This window comes from Macrotis lagotis, chromosome 8 (assembly GCF_037893015.1).
Source record: "Macrotis lagotis isolate mMagLag1 chromosome 8, bilby.v1.9.chrom.fasta, whole genome shotgun sequence".
Taxonomy (NCBI): Eukaryota; Metazoa; Chordata; class Mammalia; order Peramelemorphia; family Peramelidae; genus Macrotis; species Macrotis lagotis.
Window position 1 is genome coordinate 102,470,795 of NC_133665.1, and position 21,579 is coordinate 102,492,373.

Consider the following 21,579-nt stretch of genomic DNA (forward strand, 5'->3'; position numbering starts at 1 on the left):
TCACTGATTGAAGGCCTTCATTAGGGAAAAGAGAATTTGAAAAGTGAAAAAGTTGACTAAAAGAATAGTTTCAAAGAACAGAATTTTGATTTCTGGACCTTGACTTAAAAATATAACAATTGTCAGTTCTTGGATATGCTTAGAATGCAAACAAGTGTGTATCTGTGCACTCCAGAACCTATCTCCCCCAGAATCCTCCTTAAGGTTCACCTTCAGGAAGAAGTCTTCTTGGGCTTATCCTGTTTGAATTAGGTTAATTGGAGATGATCACAGACTAGAGACTCTTCCCCTCATATATCCTGACATCCACTAACTATACCCTAATGCTCATGCCCTCACCAGACCAGTTTGAGCTAGTGGAAAGACATCAGATTTGGATTCTGAATACCTGGGTTCAAATCCCAGGAGGAGTATTGTGATCATTTCATTTCACTTCCTGAAACTGTCTCCTTATCTATAAAATGGGGATAATACCTCCCACCTATGTCAAAGAATTACTTTGTAAAATTTAAACATAATAGAAATTATTTATTATTATTGTTATGATCATGATCATGATCATCATTATTATTTTAGGACAAAAAATCCTAATCACTGAGGACCTGGAAGATGTAGAAGTTTCAGAAGGGTCCTCAGCCACATTTCGATGCCGGATCTCACCTGCCGACTATAGTCCTGTTCAGTGGTTTCTGGATAAGACCCCATTACATACAAATGAACTCAATGACATTAAGGTGCAGCCAGGGGGCTACCATATGCTGACTGTGAGACAGCTTGCCCTGAAGGACTCGGGTACAATCCACTTTGAGGCAGGTGACCAGAGGACATCCGCTGCCCTGAAAGTCACAGGTAGGTCATCTTTGGGGACTTAGACTAGAGCTAATAATAAATGATTCCAATGTCTATTGTGAACTATTCTTTCTCTGTGGAGACTCTACTTCTTTCCTTAATCTCAGCTAGTTGGATAGCTTCCTCTGAGATGGGTCTCCATACTTGGCTCAGGCTATCATTAGACTGCCATTTTTTTTTTTAATTTTACAAGATAGTGGGTTTCAGTGACTTGCCCAGGGTCACACAGCTAAGTAATTATTAAATATCTGAGGCTGGATTTGAACTCAAGTCCTCCTGACTCCAGGGCTGGTCCTCTATCCTCTGCACCACCTAGCTGCTCCCAAATATTTTTTTTAACTATACTTAGAATTTGCCCCACCTGGCAATATCGATTTTTTTTTTTTCAGGACTAAGCATGGGGAGGTTTGTCTCCCATAGATTGACCATTTGGTGGGTGAATTCTTTGATCATGAAAACCCATGAAATAAGTCAACAAGTCAACAACCATTAATTATGTATCTGCTGTTTTCAGGCTCTGTATTAATCACAGAGGCAAAAATAGTCTTTGCCTTGAAAGAGCTCCCAGTCTAATGGAGGAGGCAACATGGAGGCAACTCTGTAAAAACAAACTGTAGACAGGTTAAATTGGAGATAATCTCAGAAAGACCTTATCTTTGAGGGGGATGGGAATGCCTTCTTGTAAAGCTGAGACTTGAAGGAAGTCCAGGAAATCCAAATGGTCCCTAGCATAGTGACAGTAGCAGTAAAGGGGACAGAGGTGGTAAAGAATCATATGACTTTTAGTCTATTTATAAAGTTTAACTTTGCTATTGATGCTGGTTATGTGAGCTCCTTGTACCATGCCCAATGAGTAGAAACTCTGCTAGAGGAATAATCCTATGCCAGGAGACAACATGGTGCCCTAGAATGGACACTGAATTTGGAGCTAAAGGACCTGAATTCAAAGACTAGCTTCCCACTTACTGTTTGTGTACATGGTGATTTGGGCAAGTCACCTAATCTCTTTAAGGGGCTGTGTGGTCTAATGGATGGCATGCTAGGCCTGGAATCAGGAAGGGCTGAGTTCAAATCCAGCCTCAGATACTTACTAGCTGTGTGAACTAGGCAAGTCACTAACCTGTTCGCCTCAGTTTCCTCCTTAGTAAAATAGATAACAACATCTACCTCCCAGGATGGTTGTGAGGATCCAAGGAGATGATATTTATAAAATACTTTGCAATTAATACTAGCTATTATTAGCCCCAGTTTCATTTGTTAATCAAGAGGGATTGTATTAGATGATATTTGAGGTCCTTTTCAGCTTTAGACATGTAATCCTGTTATCCCAGAAACTGAATCAAGGCAGTCTTGTCACATTCACCATTTCAAAGGCAGAAGATAAAAGACAATTGCAGCCATTGGAAGGATGGCAAATAGATTTTCCCTGGAGGGATAAAAAAAGAGTTGGAGGAGTTGACTCTATTGTGTGTACAAAGGCAACAAGCAATGTCATTTCCTGAGATAGTTTTTTTTGGTTTTGTAGTGCTTATGATAAAAATTGGCAAAAAGACCACCTTGAAAATAATTGCAGTTTTTGTGCTGACATGTAGTGCTGAAAGTGAAAAAGTAGAGAAATTTTATGAAGAACTTGATAAATTTATAACATTAACTGCATTGACATATGCCTATCAGTAAATTAAATTAGTATATCTTTTAATGCTTATTGACTTTAACGTGGACATAGTAAAGAACCATGGAAAGTAGGCTGGGAAATATGATTGAGGAGTAAGGAATGAGAGAGACCAGAAACTTCCCAGAAGTCTCACTTATACATCATATATACCTTCTCTTACAGAAGTAATGAAAAGTGTTGAACATAATAAGCACATCATACAAATTAGTTAATTATTTTTTAAAATATAAAAAATATATTACTGCTGATATAGCAGTCATTCTTGAATGGCTATTCAATAACTATACAGTAAAAATGCTGATTTGTTAGAGCAAAGATGAAAATACAAAATGAGAAAAAGACATGGGGTTTAATTTAAACTCCACCTTGACTTATTTTTTTTTAAGGTTTTTTTTTTTTTTGCAAGGCAAATGGGGTTAAGTGGCTTGCCCAAGGCCACACAGCTAGGTAATTATTAAGTGTCTGAGACCATATTTGAACCCAGGTACTCCTGACTCCAAGGCCGGTGCTTTATCCATTATGTCACCTAGCCGCCCCTCAACCTGACTTATTTAGACAAATTGATGTTGTAAATGAGAAATAGATGAAGGAAAGAATATATTATAGTTGTTCACATAGAAGTTTAATGGATGTCAATTTTCACAATGAAACTAAAGGAACCTAAAAAAGTTATCATGGCTAAAACTTGGTTTACTTGCTAAGTGGAAAGATAGAATGACTAATGGTGATACCAGTTTACAACCCAAACTTGTTTATGACATTTTATGAAATAAGATTATGGAAGATTATGAGCTGTGTTGTCACATAAAGCAATAAAAATCAGTAGAGACAAAAATCAATTAAAAAAATCTTGGTGAGAGACCTAATTATCCAAAGTCATTTAAGGATGAAAATGGAGGGAGAACAACAGACAGAAAAGATCTGGATGTGGAGTCAGGAAGACTTGAATTCCAACCCTGACTTAGGCACTTATTAGTTGTGGGATATTGTTCAAGCCACTTTAAGCTTTCTTAGCCTCAGTTTCCTCATCTGCAAAATGGGGTTAATAATGGCACCTATCTCCTAGGTTTGTTGTGAGGATAAAAATGAGATATTGTAGAATGCTTTACAAACCTTAAAGTGCTAGCTAGTCATTGGAGAGTCTTTCCTGCTCCCTCCAATTTATGCTCTCTCCTTCATCAAAGTATCTTATTTTTTCTTATCTATATATCTATATTAAACCCACCCTAAGATCCCAGCCATGTAAAACTCCATCAAGCTAGGTATTGTCTTGTTTAGGTCTGTGTGTCCCCCTTTGGAAATGGAAGTCATTTAATAAGTGCTTGATTAATTGACTCAGCAGACCCTGAGGGAGCCTCTATATTTTAATGATAATTAAGAAAAGTCTGTTAGAATAATAATGATGATGATAGCAAATTATGCTATCTGCTCTACTTAAGATAAAGAATCTGGTACTTTTGGGAAAGATTTTCATTTCAATGGTTAAAATAAAAATACTGTGAACACTTTAAAAGAATCACCAGTTATCTGGAGGATTTTGGGGGGGGACACTTTCTTCCCTTATGATGATGTATGTAAGAGACATTACAGTGTTTGTTATCAGTTCCCAAATGGCTTATCTCCATTAACCTCATCAAAGGGTAAATATGGTACAAAAGCCTTTTGGCTTTCTTGGCAACCTTGAATATTCATTTTAACCTGGTTTGACCTGAGAAGTGGAAGAGAGCAAACTGGGCTATGCTCTGGATCACGTTAATCCCAAAGAAAAGTCTTGCCCAAGGAGAACGAAATGGCAAACCACTACAGTATCTTTGCCAAGGAAGCCCCAAATGGGTTATGAAGAGTCAGACATGAGGTAGGAGTTGAGGTAGGATTTAACTCTAGCTCTTCAATTTGATAACTCCCCTGAACATCAAAGACCAGATATGATCCATTTATTAAAAATTGGTTCCTCCCTTGACTTCACAGAGAAGCCCTTTGAATTTTCCCGGAAGCTTATTGATGCTACAGTTACCGCAGGGGAGACTGTGACCCTCTGCTGTGAGACCACAATCCCAGACAGCCCAGTGCGTTGGACCAAGGATGGGAAAGTCCTACGGCCCTCAACCAACCACCAGATCAGCCGTGAAGGTTGTGAAGCCCGACTGGTCATCATCAGTGCCAGAGAACAAGATGGTGGGCGCTATGAGTGTGAATTTGGCAAGGTCCGGACTAGCTCTATTGTCAGAATTGAAGGTGAGGTTCCCATGGAACATGAGGCCAACAGGGTTTTGAGGAAAATGTGGACCCTACAGACTCACCAGTCAAGGCTTTAGTTAGAAATTAGATAGTCACTTCCTCAGGTCCATAGACCCCATGCATTTATAGATAGCGGCTCTCAATTAACTTCATTTCTTTTAATCAGTGACATGAATGAAGGCATAATGTAGAGAAACATGATGTTTGAAGGCTAAAGACCTGAGTATGAATCCCAGCTTTTCTTTTAATCCTTTTGTAAATTTGTGCATAAAAGTTAAGTCACTTCACCTATGTGGGCCTCAGTTTTTAAGAAGTGAAGAGGTTGGACTTGAGGATCTCTACAGGTCCATATAGCTCTCAGTACCTTGAACCTTTGATTTCACTCCATCTGTCTTCATCTTTGATCCCTTCATATCTAAATTCTTTTCTTCTCTCCTGCAAGAAGGATCAGGTCTCTCCTAGCTTCAAAAAATTCAAGTTATAAACTTATCTTTTGCTTTGTAAACCATGGGTGAATCAAACCTAACTGTTCTCAGCCTTGTTTTTCTCATTTGTAAAATGGGTATAAAAATAGCACCTGTCTCTCAGGATTGTGTGTGAAAATCAAATGAGATGATTCATAAGGTTTCCCAAAAGCTAGCTAAAATCTACTTCTTTTTTTTTTTTAGGTTTTGTTTTTTGTTTTTTGTTTTTTTTGCAAGGCAATGGGGTTGTGGCTTGCCCAAGGCCACACAGCTAAGTAATTATTAAGTGTCTGAGGCCGGATTTGAACTCAGGTACTCCTGACTCCAGGGCTCTATCTACTGCACCACCTAGCCACCCCTAAAATCTATTTTTAAGATTTTTTTCCCTCCTCTCCCCTCCCCTCTCCTTCCCTTCTCTTTTCTTTTTGAGACACCTTTTATTTATGGCACTTTGCAAATTTTAAAACTATATTATCTCTCATTATCATCCTTCTCATTTTTTTAATCCCTTTTGCATTCAACTTCTAAACTCTCTATCTCTTGATTTTGTCATTTATTTAAATCCTCCCTCTATCATATGCTACTCTTGAGATCCTGGCCAAATCACTTAACCTCTCTGAATTTGCAACATTAAGAGGTCCGAATGGATGATCCCTAAGGCCTATCCCAGCTCTAAATCTGTCATCTTGCAAATACCTATCCCTTTTCTACCCCCTTGCACTCTGACAGCCATCTCTATATCTCTACTGGGGTATTCTGCCATTATCAATGACTTCCTAATTGCCCAATCCAGAGGTCTTTTTTTTCAGTCCTCATTCTCTCTAGTCACACTACTGCATTTACCTCTGTTGATTTTCCCTTGTTTCTACACAGTCTCTCCTTCCACGGTACCATTCTCTTCTGTTTCTTGTCTTCAAAGAAAATTTCTTGATCTCCCTTCTAGTTCTTTTTTCCTTAGATTTTCCCCTAAATGAGTTTGTCTCCCAAGGAAGTGGCTTCAGTTCTCTCTACTCAGTGTTCCCTATGATAGGCAATAATTTCTGAATTAGTAGTCTTTTTATACTCTGTGGTTTCTTTCATTTCCCTATGTATGAAAATTCACAGCTTTAATTAGGTCTCAGACTCAGTACTTTGGAATCATACCTTCTATTACCTTTCACTCTGAGCCAGACACATAATCTGCATGCTCTGCCCCAAGCTTGATCTCAGCCATGTCTTAATGTAGCCAGAAGGCACCTTAGATATTATCTACTTAGACCTCTTCATTTTGCAGATGTGGAAATAGGATCAGAGAGGTGATATAATGTAGCCAAGTTCACCAGCCAAGTACCAGCAGCATCAAGATGCTCTTTTTAGTTCCCTCCCAGTATTCTTGTTCAAATGTTGTGCCATGACTTGGTGATTGAATAAGATCTTAGGGAAGGGAGGGAAGCACAACTGGTTAGATTCCAGACACCTTCTTGGGGACTGACCCAGGGAAATGGAAACCTTTTTTCTTTCTTTTAAAAAAATTTTAAAATAACTTCATTAAGATATGCTCACAAGAAAGCAACAACTTTTGATTTGGCATTTAAAAAAGGCATGGTTCTTTATGCCATGTAATAGAGATGATTACTGGAATTCATAGATGTAATCTAGTGTAGCTTTGTCTGCTATGCTAGAGTAAATTACTCTTTTATTTGCTTTTTTTTTCACAAATGCTGTATGGAAACCACCCTCCCCCCAAAAAATGTCATTTTCTAGTCATTTTGTAAAGTTAGAGTCAATGTTTTTACTATCACAGGTGATGATAAAAGCTCTTACTTTACCCACTTTAATTAGTTTTGAAATTCAACATCATTTGATGCCAAAGTCAACGCACTATTATAGAATCGTCAGTCTTTAGAGAGCCCTTAAATTGGACTCTGTTGTTGCCTGGCTGAGCCAAGGCTGAATCTAAAGCTTGTCAAAGGGAAATGGGATTTGAAGGGCCAGCACGGAAGTGATGTGATTAAGCTCATGTTCTTTCCTGAAGGCTGTTTCCCCCTGTTGCATTTCTTTCTATATAATTGATAGGCTATGGCTTAAGAAAAAGTTTCATTTTTCTTAATATCTAGTTTTGAAACTCCTGGAAACTTTCAGGTATTTTTTTTAGTTTTTTTTTTGCAAGGCAATAGGGTTAAGTGACTTGCCCAAGGCCACAAAGCTAGGTAATTATTAAGTGTCTGAGGTCAGATTTGAATTCAGGTACTCTTGACTCCAGGGCTGGTGCTCTATCCACTGTACCACCTACCCACCCCCCAACTTTCAGGTTTTCATGGCAGTCATACTAGCTTTGCTGTTTCTTCTTCAACCTTATTCTCTAGAAACCTGGACAGGGGACTCAGACTCCTTTTCTTCAAACTCAGGACCCTTTTCCCAAAGAGACAGGGAATGTTCTCCTGGTTTTAGGGATCTCCAGAGTTTTATTCTAGGTTAGGCTGGTATCTTGGTCAGCTAAAGCCAAATACAATAGTTCCCTGGGAAAAGTGTGCTATAATACATAAAAGGACCCTACTCTATACCACCTTTCCTTGGGGTGGAAGGGATGGGCATGGACTAACAGGAGAAGTCATTCCAAATGAGAACAGTATAAACAAAATAATGGTGTGTTTGGGGAACTGAATAAATTGGTCAAAAGGTATGTGCTAGGAGCTGTCCTTTCTGGGTACTGTTCTACCTTCTCTGTTGTTCCCTCTGCCCTCAGCTGCACCAATCTACTTCAAAGAGGGGCTGAAGCCCATTGAGGTGTCAGAGGGAGGAGCCACCACTCTGCGTTGTGCACTCTCTGCTGTGGCAGCCCCTGTGGAGTGGTACAAGGGCAGTGAGGTGATCCGGCTGAGCCACAAGTATCTCCTACGGCAAGAGGGAGCCACTCTTGAGCTTGTCATCCGGGACCTGGAACCTCAGGACAGTGGAGAGTACTCCTGTGCCTTCAAGGACCAGAAGACCACAGGCACCTTGACTGTTAAGGGTAACATTTCTTCAGATAGTTTCCTTGGTGGAGCTGATCGCAGAATAAGGGCGCTCTCTCTCTCTCTCTCTCTCTCTCTCTCTCTCTCTCTCTCTCTCTTTCTCTCTCTCTCCCCTCTTCCCCAAACATTTATAAATCATCTATTGTATATATAACACACTGCTCAGCCCTGAGGGTGATCCAAGGTTCTGTATTATGTATTCTTGCTCTCATGAGTCCAGAAGAGGGACACAGACATAAGTAACCATAATATACAATGCTCTAATGAGGCAGCTTGCTGCTGTGATAGGTAAGAGTAGAGGATCTGGAATCAGTAAGACCTGGCTTTAAATCCTACCTTAGACATTAGCTGTGTGATCCTAAGCAAGTCCTTAAACCTCCTACAGGTTCCTCATTTATTAAATGGGGATAATGACAGTATCCCTCTTACAAGATTGTTGGGGGAATCAAATGTGATTGATTGTACATGTAAAGCGCTTTGCAAATTTCAATATAAATGTTACTAGCCATTATGGGCTCCTTGACCACTCCAGAGAAGAATTTTCCTTTATGCAATGAAGAGTTGAGTGACTAGGGAACCTTCAGTTCTCTCACAGTTTATATAGGAAGAGTCGTCATTTTTCATCAACCATTAGCTTAGTATGAGCCAAAAGTACAGGTAGTAAAAGAGGTCTTATATCCACATCATGAGATACCTTCTTTTTCATCCTCCACTCCAGTCAGAGAACTTCCTATAGGGGATATTGAAAAACTAGAGGTTATCCAAAGAAAGTTGACTAGAATGGTAAGGAATCTGGAGACCATGTCATATGAAGAAGGCATGTGTGGTAGGGTAGGTCATGATCCATGTCTTCAAATATTTGGCAGAGCTGGTATGTGGAAAAGAGAGCAGATTTGTTCTGTGTTAATTGGAAAGTTGAACAAGGACTTTCGGAAGGCAGAATTTTCTAACAGAACTGTTCCCCAATGGAATAATCTCTATCAATAGGAGCATCATTTTAAAACAGAAGGGACCTCAAAGATAATCTTTGAAGTTAAGTCAAGGGATTTACCAAGATCACATTGAAAACCTTGTGGGAGCCAGGAGTCTCCTGGACCCTGAGTCACATGCTAGGGATACCTTCATTGAGGCAGTGGATAGAGTGGTGGACTTGGGTCAGGTGACTTAAGTTAAAATTCTGCCTCAGACACTGGCTAGCTATGTGATCCTGGACAAGTCACTTAATCTCTTTCTGCCTTGGTCCTATTTTACAGAGCTGCTGTGAGGATCAAATGAGATAAACTATATAAGGAATTAATACACACACACACACATACACACACAAATATAGATCGTAAGAATACCACATATAAAGCATTGTGTAAACCTTAAGGTGCTTGAACAAATACTAATTATTATTTTTTATGTCATTGTTATTATTAGTGACAAAGGTTGAATCAAGTGATCCCTAAGATGTCTTCTAACTCTCAGAAAATGAAAATTGATAGAAGGATAGGTAGATAATTCAATTTAATTCTGCAAATATTTCCTAAATGTGGGTGCTTTGCTTGATATTCCAGTACAAAGTCCTCTCTGACATAAGTCATGTTCTCAAGGAGTCCAGAATTTAAGGAGTAGAAGGACACGGGATGAACTAAGTGCAAAAGGGAAAGGACCAGTCAAATTTGAGAGGGGGGAGGAGACCCCTTATAGCTGGGGATGCTGCTGCACAAGAAGATTCCCTTCCCAGCCAGCAATTCTTGAACTTTGAATTTCAATACTTGATTGACAGTTATAGTAGGTGGCATTTTGCTCAATAAAACAGATGATTAATAATTAAAGGGATGTTCGCAAGTGAAATAGAATATGTTTGGCAGTGTTTGCTGGTAGGGAGACACAGCAATAATCTGAGTTATTGCAAAAAATCAATATATGGAGCCCCCAAGCAAGTTATCTTTCATTTCCACTGAGAACCAAGAGGAAACAAGATTACATTATAGCAAGATGAAATTCAGTTAGTCATTGGCATGAATTTCTTCACCCTCCAAGGAATTCATCACTAGAAAAACTGACCCTAGGGGAGTCATGAAGTCTCTTTTTAAAACAAAACAAAACAAAAACAAAAAAACACAACACAATCTAAACATCAATCAATATCCTGAGCTAGTCAGTGGAAAATTTTGCCAAATCTCTACCTCTTTACTATACTGCACATGAATACTTCCTAGGTGGCACATTTCCGTTTCCTGTGGTCTGTTTACAAAACCCTGACTATCTCTGGAATCTCCCTTCACTTAATACAGTGTTTGCCACCTTGTAGATATTAAATAAAAGTGCATTGACTAGCTGACTGATTGCATTTATTAGCCAAGTTAAGGATTGGCACACTGAATATTGTTTCATCTGGCTCTAGAGTAATGAGTTCAACTTTTGGATTCCATGAGTGAAGTTGATCTACAGTGTCCACCAGAAAAAAATCTCATTAATTCCTGATAGTTTTGGGCTCCCCCCAACCCAATTTGCTTGCTCATATCCACCAACATCAAAAGTTGAAGAATTCATTCCTGTAATCATCAGCACTTCAGATGTTGGATATAGTATTGAGACATGTGGACCAACCTGCCATCTTTGAGAAAGTACAAAGATTTTTTTGTCTGCCTGTGTCATCTAAACCCAAGAACACAAGTTTTCCAGATTCTTTGAATAGTCAAAAAAACTGAAGAACATTACTGTGAAGCCATTATAGATCCCCTGAAAAAATGAATGACATTATCCCAGTTTAATCATGACTCCTGGACAACTGATTCAAATCTGGCATCTCTGACTCTTCAACTCCATCACTGAAGCCAACATAACAGCAGCATCAAGTGTAAATATGTGAGCCTCTTTCCATAAACACCTTTGGCAAGTTTGAAACAACTATCTGTCTGGGGCAGTAGGGGGGCTCTTCCTCTTCATCCAGGAGGCAAATGAGGAGGCAAACTTCTCTGAGTTTGTGTGAGTAATGGTTTCTGTGTCTGGACAGCCTCTGGGTGGAGGCCACAGGGCAGGGACAATTCATTCCCCTTTTTCTGCCCTCTGCCCTTTTCTCCTTAGAGACCTTTCTGCTAGCTGCCCCAATACATGCAGTCCCCCTATCTACCCTAGACCTTCACTTACCTTGGACAAAAGGAACTGTTAAACACGATCTTTCCCAAGGAAAAGAAGATTTAGGAGGATTCAGAGTACCCTAACTCTTTTGAATTTCTAAAGAGGAGTCTTAATCTCAATGAAGAATAATATTACAGTGGTAGAATTTTAGGAAAGAACATTCAATTCAATGACTTTATTAAGTGCCTGGTATTTGAACAAAATCTTATTCGTATATATATATAGTAGGCACAAGATAATTTGTGGGAGAAAGCACTATCTTAGGGGAACAAGGAAGGCTTCTCAAGAGGCCAACTATCTATGTTAGTCCTTAAAGGAAGATAAAGATTCTAAGAGAGGGCAGATAAATTGAGAGCTTAAAGGAAGCTCAGGGAGTATTTGCAGTCCCTTCATTTTATAGGAGAGGAAACTGAGTTTCAGAGAGATTGGGTGATTGACTCAAATTCACATAGGAAGTGTAAGGGTGACTAGGTAAAGCACAATGGATAAAGCACATGATTTGGAATCAGGAAAGCTCATCTTCATCAATTCAAATCTGGCCTCAAACACTTAACTAACTGTGAGCTTGGACAAGTCACTTAACCCTAGTTGCCTCAGTTTCCTCATCTGTAAAATTAGCTGGAGAAGAAAATGACAAACCACTTCAATAACTCTACAAAAAACCCAAATAGGGTTACAAAGAGTCAGACATTTTTTGAAAAATTGAACAAGAACATAGATAGTAAACATCAGAGGAAGAATTTAAACCCTGCTCGTATGACTCCAATCAGAAGCCTTTCCACTATCCTTTTAGCCACCTTAGATGAGAAGGTCATGTCTGCCAGATATGAAGGAAGACCTGTTGCAAATATGTAGTAGTGAGAGAAGAGAGGACAAAATCAAGGAAAAGCTAATATTCCATTCTACTTGAACAAAGAATCATGAGGAAAATTGTCTGCGATGAGGCTTGAATGGCAACATCAGGATATTGTATTTTTAATCTACAGGCAATGGGGAACTATTGAATATTCTTGAGCAAAGGAGTGATATTGTCAGATCCAAGTATTAGGAGGATTACTTTGTGGATCATTTTTAGCAAGTGTTCTTTTTAAATTAAAAAAAAATTACACCAAGTGTTCTTAACCCCTTTTTTAAAAAAAAATCATATTCCTCTGTGACAAAATGGTGAAGCACAGGCGATCTTTTTCAGAATAATCTTTTAAAATTCATATTATAAATTACATAGGATTACAGAGGAAGTCATCATCAAAATATTTAACAAGTTCATGGACTTTGAGTTAAGAACCCCTGATATATATAGGATGTACTGGAAAAAATAGAGGTAGGTTGTTGAAAGACCTATTAGAAAACTATTTCAGCAGTCTAGGACCACTGTGCCATATGTTAACTCCTAGCTTGGTGTTTCTATCTAGCTCAGACAACCCATTCATTTAATTTATTCAGTCATTCAACAGACCTAACTATGAACAATGGAAGCATTCACTGCTTACTCTTGTGAGTCATCCTATGAGCCCAGGTCCAGAAAACAGTTCTGAGCTTCTGAACTTTCCATCTTGTCAGAGAGTACCACAGCTGCTGTTCCTAGCCTTCTCTGCTACATGATGTCCTGCTAAAGGATGAATCCATTGTGCCTTTCACTGTGCTGCTTTCTTCTCATGGACAAGGTCAAGGGATTGCCCAAGGGCCTGCTGTGGCTTCTGAAACTGTCACAGTTATTAGTACACTCCCAAGTACTTTGTCATGCTAAATAATGACTTGTATCACAAACCTCCAAAAACTGTTTAGAGTTCCTGGAATGTTTATCCTAGGGAAAAGAAGACTTGAGGAAGTGGTAGCTGACATCATATGGAAGAAAGGATACTCCAAAAGGCAGAAGAAGGAACAATGTAGGAAAGTTATAGAAAGGTATTCTGACTTGAGATAAGGAAGAACTTCTTGATGGTTGCCACTGGCTCAGAGAACCAGGAGATAAATATCTGGGATAAAGCACTATAGATGCTTCAGCTACAAGGTCTCTTAGCTTCAATTGGTTTCTCCCCTGCCCTTGTTCTAACTACACTTTCTTGTTAATGTGATCCAAGACACACCAATCCCCTTCTCATTTTATGGCTTCCCCAAATGTGGAAGTCATTCAGTCAACCAATCTTTATTAAGCACCTTTTGCCTTCAAGGAGCTTACGGTCTAAAGGCAGAGACAACAAATGGAAGTGCTGCTGCTGCAATTTGCTATTGCTCCCTTCCTCTGTGGAAGCCTTGGAACAGGAGAAAAAAATTTCTTGCATGTAGAATAAAATGCTGCCTACATCTTCTTTCTTCATACTCCATAACACTCCTCTTTCTGTATAATACCAAGACTTTTAATATTAAGTCTACTAACTTCAAACTTCTTCCTACACTCAAAGTATACATCATCTTCTCTGCATAATTTGACTTCAGGCTCCATCAGCCAGTCTTTTTTTTTTTTAGGTTTTTTTTTTTTTTTGCAAGGCAGATGGGGTTACGTGGCTTGCCCAAGGCCACACAGCTAGGTAATTATTAAGTGTCTGAGACCAGATTTGAACCCAGGTACTCCTGACTCCAGGGCCGGTGCTTTATCCACTGCGCCACCTAGCCGCCCCATTTATCCACTGCGCCACCTAGCCGCCCCAGTGCACCACCTAGCCGCCCCCATCAGCCACTCTTAAGACCCTCAACATCATCCATTCCTTCTAAGTCTTCTAGGGCTCATGACATAATGGAAGATAATATTTGTCAATTCCAATTATACTTCAATTCCAATTATACTTTTTGTTTACATGAGCATAGGCAAGTTACTCAACCCTCTAGGCCTCAAGTGTCTCATCTGTATAGTGAGTGGATTGCAGCAGACAATCTAAAATGTCTTTTGATTCTAAAGTCAATGATCCAGTCCCCTTTCCTTAGACTATTCTGCTTCTCCCATTTCAGCACCGTATGTCCCTCCTCTCCTGTGTGTGACCCATTTCATCTCTGACTATCTCATATTAGGTCTGAGTGATTCACTTTATTTCTGGTATTTACTGGTTGTGGTTTTTTTTTCCTCTCACTATCTCATGGCAAAACCCTTTGCAGGACTTCACTTTCCCTGGCTACTTTCATTAATATCTCTGTCACCAGTAAAAGCATTGATCTTGTCTGTCACATTGTACTAGCAGCACCAGCAATATCATCAAATAACATTTATGTAGTATCAAATAACATAGATGAAGCCCTCCTTTATTGTTAATTTCTCCTTCATCCTAGATCTTTTCCATTCACATTCCCTTTATTTTCTGGGACTCATTGAAACCTAGCTTCCTTCCAAAGAAACTACATCTATTGGAACCCTTTCCAAGATGTTTGATTGGGTAGAAGAATGAATCAAACAGGGTCTTTATCTGTGGGGATCCACTCTTCCCCTTGCTCTATTCTACCCTGTTTCCCCCTGCATCTATAACATATTTCCTTTATTTGTCTTTCTTTTTCCTGAATTGTGGTTGTTTCTTTTTGCCAAGGAAATGAGCCCTTATAATAATAATAGTTTCCATTCATTTACAAAATATTTTCCTCACAACAGCTCTCCGAGGTAGCGAGTGTAACTATATTATTTTCATTTTATATAATGAAAAAACCAAGGACCAGCAAGCAAACATGGAACTAGCTTCAGGTATTTGGAGCTTTGCTGCAGATATCAATATAAGCTCATTCAATTAGAGCTGAAAGGGATCAGTCCAACCCTCTCATTCAGGGATGTTTCTTCTCCTGAGCATATATTTCATCTCTGAGTTCCCATGTGTTCCTATAGCTGACAAGGAGTAGAAGAAGGAAAAGGGAGGGCATAGAGTAACATACAGCCTAATCTACAGAGTTATTAGGGATCTACATGGATATTAGAATCAAAAGTCATCTGAGGGACAGGCAGTCTACTGGTTGCCTCCCTTATCCCTTCAGTAGTAAACTCATCCTTAGTTATCCTCTGCCTTTCCTTTCCACTGTACCCTTCAGAACCTTCCTCTATTATTAAACTCCTTTTCATTCTAAATCTTTTTCATTCACATTCCTTGTTATCTTCAGGGGTTCATTGAAAACTAGCTTCTTTTGAAAGAAACTACATCTCTTGGAACCCTTTCCAAGACCAACTGTTCCTTTTCTTACATCTTCTGCCAAAAAGGGCCAAGAGGAGGACATATTTCTCACTCCTTACACCTACTTTGGGACCTCTTTCTTGCAATCATCCTCATCAACTACGTCACTTCTACAGTTCAGGTAGAGGAACTGTCCAAGGTTTTGTTGCTGACATCGATGGACTTTCAGGTCACTGTCCCCTTCTTCACAGTCATCTCAAACTGCTTCCTTTAAATACCTTGACATAATAGGCCCTCAATCTTTCCAACTCTTATGACCTCCTTTTCCAGTCTACCTCAAGCATGCATCCATGACACAGCCTTAGACACCAGTCCTCATTCCATTCACTTGCATTTCCCCCAGGTCTTAGAATGCTAAGCTATAGCTTTTAATTATAGACAGTAAATAGAAGTAGTAGTAGTAGTAGTAGTAGTAGTAGTAGTAGTAGTAGTAGTAGTAGTAGTAGTAGTAGTAGGATTCAAACCTTGGGCCCTGATTCCAAAGCCACCCCTATGCTATGCTTTCATCACTGCTAATGGAACCATAGGCAATGACTTCACTTTAAGTCCATAAAACCTGGAAGAATATCTTGGGTATAATAAACATTTAGTAAATGTTTATGGAATGAGTGATGAACATTGATGAAGGAAAGAGCACTGGACTTGGAGTCAGAGGAGACCTCGACTAAAAGATCCCTTCTCTATCTTAGCTTTGAGCAGGTCACTTCCCTTTCTGGAACTCACTTTCCTTCTTTGTAAAAATTAAAAGGTTAGACTAGATGATCTCTAAAGGTCTCTTCAAGCCCAGACATTCTATTTATTAAGTTTTAATGTCTCTGATATTCTACTTTCCATAATACCTGACATTACAGCTCTGACATTCTAGGGCTGTGTTCTAGAGTTCCTGCCATCTTGGACATTTTGTCATTATTTGACTTGTCCATCCATAATTTAAGCCAATTGCTTTCATTAATTTAAGCCAATTGCTTTCATTTTCTTCCAAGCTGTTGGAAATCTTTCCTGCCTTTCTGTAGTTTTATGGAGGTATCTGAGAGCAGCAGAACAATCTAGAGCAGGGATTTTTAACCTAAGGTTTGAGTCATTTGGATTTAAAAAAAAATGGTAATTATGTTTAAATTAAATTGGTTTCCTTTGTAATCCTATATATTTTATTTTATTTAAAAAATATTAGTGGGGCAGCTAGGTGGTGCAGTAAATAGAGTACCAGCCCTGGAGTCAGGAGGACCTGAGTTCAAATTTGGCCTCAGACACTTACTAAATACCTAGCTGTGTGACCTTGGGCAAGTCACTTAACTCCATTGCCTTGCAAAAACTGAAAAAAAAACAAAATTAGAAAAAATATTGAGAAAGAGACAAAAATTTTCCTCTAGAGACACAAAAGAGGTTAAATATCGATAGTCTAGATGTAAAGGAGTTTGAAGAATTAAGGGATATTATGAAGTCCCCAACTGTCCCCACTCCACTTCATCCTTTAAAGGTTGACTCTTATCTTCTCTGAAGATATACAATCTTTTGAGACTTATTACATGCATTTTATAAAACTACAAGTTTATTTGGATGCACAGACTAAAATAAATCCAAGTTAATCAGAATTCTACTTTTAAGTTATAAAAACCAGAAGAAATAATATAATTTCTCACTTGTGGAGAGAAGTATTTTATCAATCAAATCCATTGGAGGGACCCATTGGAGACAAAATCAACCAGACTGATTTATGAGGCTAAAATTGTTTTGGACAACAAAATGAAGTATCACCAAAATTAAAAGAAAAAAAAAGCAGATTGAGAAAAATATTTACAGCATATATATCAGCTAAAGGCCTACCAATTATAATTCTCAAGGAATGGATATGGATTTATAAGCCGATGGTATGATGAGCAAAAAGTCCTGATTAGACAACTTACAAAGGATAAACTACAAAGAGGTTTTTATTTTCTAATAATCAGAAAAATGCAAATCAAGACAATCTTTTGCTTGCTGCAATGACAGAATGACAAGAGATAACCCTGGATTCTTGAAGACTTTGTCCACCTCTGACTATTTCTTTTTGAATCTACTTTCCAAAGACCAGCTTACAAAGAGGCCAATCATCAGTAGAATGACCACTTGGATGTTGAATTCTTTAGTCTTAACACCCCAGAAAACAAAGAAAAAACACAAATTTAGCCTCAGCCCTTTGACTGTCCCCACTTCTGCTCCTGCTATGTTGTTGGAAAATAGTATGAAAGGAGGAGAGTGTGTTACTACTCACACAATTTTTAGATTGTCTATAAACTTTAATGTAGCCGTCAGGTCACTAAATGTGTGAATAACATAAGAATAGAGTTGATTTTATTTTAACAGATAGGCAGCAATTCAATACTGGTGTGAGAATCATTCTTGAATAAACTGAACATTCAGACCACCAACTTGTTAGAGCAAAGATAAAAAATTAAGATGAAACTAGAAGAAAGAATTAAAAGGCTAAAAAGACAAAACATGCAATTTAATAAATCTGACCTCTTTAAATAAATTATTAATATTGAAATGTGACATGTGTTGCTATGGAGATTAGAGATTTAAGTAAACACATGTCCTTTCCAAGTTCAAAAATATCATCAACTTATGATTCATGGGATACCATCTGCTTAGGTCTTTTATCTCTAGAACAACACAGAAACTACAGGGAAATGAAATAAGTTAAAAAAAGAAGAGCATAAACTCAGTTTACAATATTTCATACAAAAGTTTAACTGATGTAAATCACTTACCACAATGAAGAGACCCAAAAAACTATTAAAAATATGATAATAGTAAGTTGTTAAATTTAGGGTACAAAACAAGACCTTTTTTGAGTTTGTCTTGCTTGAATACACATATTTGTTATAAAAGTTTTGTTTTTCTGTGATTTTTCCCCAATGGAGAATAGAGAAACGAGAGGGAGAGAAAAATAGATTTTTGTTCATTAAAAAGATAAATTAAATTTTTAAAAATAGTTAGAAAAAAAGAACATTAATTAGTAAATATTTGACTTGTTTGGCAAGAGGATATATGTGTGATAGCTGAGGGCAATCTCAGTTTAGAACATCATCTGCTTTGTAAAATATTACAGAGAAGGATGGTAGAAAAAACATTATTACTTCATAAAACAGAGAGAAACAATAGAAGATAAAATCAATTTAAACACAGCTTCATAAGAGATCTAACCAAACAGAAGCCTCTCAAGCATATTTAAGGATGAAACTGGAAGGACAATAAAGAGAAAAAAATTATGTAAAATATCTTAAAAGGATTTTTATAACAAACCATCAAAGTATCATGAATTTGTGGAATTAATTCTAAGATTTGAAGAGATACTAATAATAGTTAATATTTACTTAGAGCTTTTAAAGTTTGCAAAAGCATTTAACATGTATTATCTCATTCATTCCCCTCAGCAACCCTGGGAGGCAGGTGCTTGGGTATTTTTGTTTGATCCTCATCATTGGGCAGAAATGTTCTCTAAATATATAATTATATGACAAATTTCCACACAAATAAAAGATGGAAGTAAAACTCAAGGCACAACTCATTTGGATTCCACTGGGGTTTATTGAAGGAACTTAGTTTGATTGTCTGGATCTTGCTTTTTTTTTCTATTTGTATTCCCTTTGCTCAGAGTTTGATATATATAGTGAAAGAACTAAAATAAATTTTTTTTCATCTATTCATTCACCCTTGATGGTGAATGCAAGGGCTGTTACAAGTACTTCAAGATAAAATGGCACAGTCTTTCAGTTCTGCAAGTTTCTTGGTTCTCAGCCTGCCTTTTTCAGGCTAATACAAGCCCCAGTATCCAAATCTTGACAGCATTGCAATTTGAGTCCGGGGTATTCTCTTTTATGTGAAGGAAAAGTTGTATTTCTAATTCTACTCCTTATGAGTAAAGGTTTATATTTTAAATGTTCTTATAGATTTAAGAGTGATGATTGGCCAGGGCAGCCAGGTCTAACGTCATGGACATTCTTTTCTGAGTTCTAATTGACCAGACCACAGCTATATATGTTCATGGACAGTCTTTCCCTGCCCATGGTTGATTTAGGGGAAACAGGACATCCAAGACTCTCAGTGCAGAGATGTAGGAACCTCTTATTTGTAAAGAAACCCATGATGGACTCATTCTTGTAAAAACCAGATCCAAACAAAAAATTCAAGGATAATATATGGTCAGTAATATTGAGAAGTGGCAACTATCTTTGTATGGGTAGTCTGCTCAGATTGGGCGCTAATAATTATTCTGAGAATGACCATGAAAGAAACCCCTGTTATCTTCATAAAGGAATGAAGACTTTTGTAAAAATTATAAAGAAGGAAAAAACCTATTGAGCTTTTGGCATGCAAACTAATGCTTAAAGGAAACCACTTACCCTAAACACAAGCTAAAAAGACTGCAGGAAGTTATACTTAGTGTAAATGTTTCTCCTGGTTTGGAAAAGAGATTCCTAAAATGGCTACTGTGTTTGAAGTTTTGGTAGATGTTCTTTGATAATGATATAAAGAATTATACCCCATATTGTTATTATTCTTCATAAACCAATAGATGACAAATCTCATGCTACAACTACAAATCCCCCAATATCCTTGAAATATATATGAGTAAACTGTTCTCCAGAGTGTGACCCAATCCAGAACCTTATCACAGTTAAGACTTATCACTGTAACTGCTCAAAGTTAATCCATACATATCTCAGGACACTGTTTATAATAGATGCTGCTATACAAAACATTAATAACCTCCAAGCCACATAATTAGAAAAGCTTTCAAAATATAAAGACCTAGCAGAATTAACACCATATAGAAAGAAGAAGTATGATATCATTCTTCCATCCTGTTTGTTACTGGAATTGTATCCAAATGCTTTTTACTAAATTATGAAAATCTTATCATTTTTATCTACCAGTGCAATAATTTGATGAATATCAAGCATGAAGAAATTATAGCAAGATAGAGATTTGTCCCAAGACTATTTCTAACTAGTTCCACTGCATAAAAAGATGAGAATAATGAAGTAATAATAATACTAATACTACTACTAATAATAAAAGCTTAATTACCACTTAGCCTCATGTCTATAGATAGAAATTAGTATATCAATGGCCCCTTGGATCACATCAGTTGAAATTAGGCACTGATTGATAAAAAACAGCTGCTGAGGATACAAGTGGAACCTCTGTACTTGGACTTTAGGATCATCATCTTGATTGTGCACACAGAGGAGAAATTAATGATGCTAAAAAGAAAACGGATATGGGGAATGTTTCATCAAGAGATCTGTGGCCATCTGTGCAAACTGAGGCTAAGTGATTCATCCAAAAATCATACAAGGAATAAAATGGCAGAGATGGATTTTGGAATGAGGAACTTTTAAGTGCAGAGATAGGGATCTTCCTATGGTACTATGAAATGCTGATAGATCAAGTGCATATAGAAATGACCTATGCTGGCAGCAACACACTATGAGAGCTCTGAGTGATTGTTTCATGAAGTATCTGAAGAAGAGGAGACACCAAATCCTTGGGAAAAAGTTCAGACTCAATAATTTAAAAAAAAGCTTATTGAGAAAAAAATTAACTATCAACCTGTGTTCCTACTATTTTTGCATCTGGATGTAATTTTTTATGAGAATAGTCTATACATGCATGACAATGACATGTACAGAATTGGGTAAGTTGGATGAAGGGGTGGGAGGAAGATCATGACTTCAAATTTGGGATATGCTGAATTTAGAAAGATAATGGAACATCGAGTACACAATACAAGACTGAAAGTCAGAGGAGAAATTAGGTCTTATTTAGTATTCTTTTTCTTTCTAAGTACAAAATTTGAGATTATCAGAAGTCACCTACTGATTTCCTTTGATTGATAGGAACTCCTAGATGAGAGGAAGAATGCTTATCTTGCATTTTTCATTAAGTCCTAGTAAACTAGGACATGAATACTTCACAAATTCCTGTATTTCCTTGTTACCTTTTGTCTAGAAGATCAGAGGATGAAAAATCAAAACTGTGAATTTAGAATAAAAAGAAAAATGAATCAGTGGAAAATAAAATTTTACATGAACTATTTCTAA

At 37.7% G+C, this 21,579-nt stretch overlaps 1 protein-coding gene across 22 annotated transcripts in view; it reads left to right on the top strand.

Annotated features, from left to right (window-relative positions):
- Nucleotides 1-21,579, top strand: part of OBSCN (obscurin, cytoskeletal calmodulin and titin-interacting RhoGEF) — a 342,539-nt gene that overhangs the window by 116,814 nt on the left and 204,146 nt on the right. For all 22 annotated transcript variants that reach the window (XM_074197796.1, XM_074197800.1, XM_074197799.1 and 19 more), the window contains 3 exons: nucleotides 577-849; nucleotides 4,493-4,759; nucleotides 7,952-8,218. In XM_074197796.1, the coding sequence (XP_074053897.1) occupies nucleotides 577-849; nucleotides 4,493-4,759; nucleotides 7,952-8,218 (807 nt within the window). The remainder of the gene's footprint in view (nucleotides 1-576; nucleotides 850-4,492; nucleotides 4,760-7,951; nucleotides 8,219-21,579) is intronic.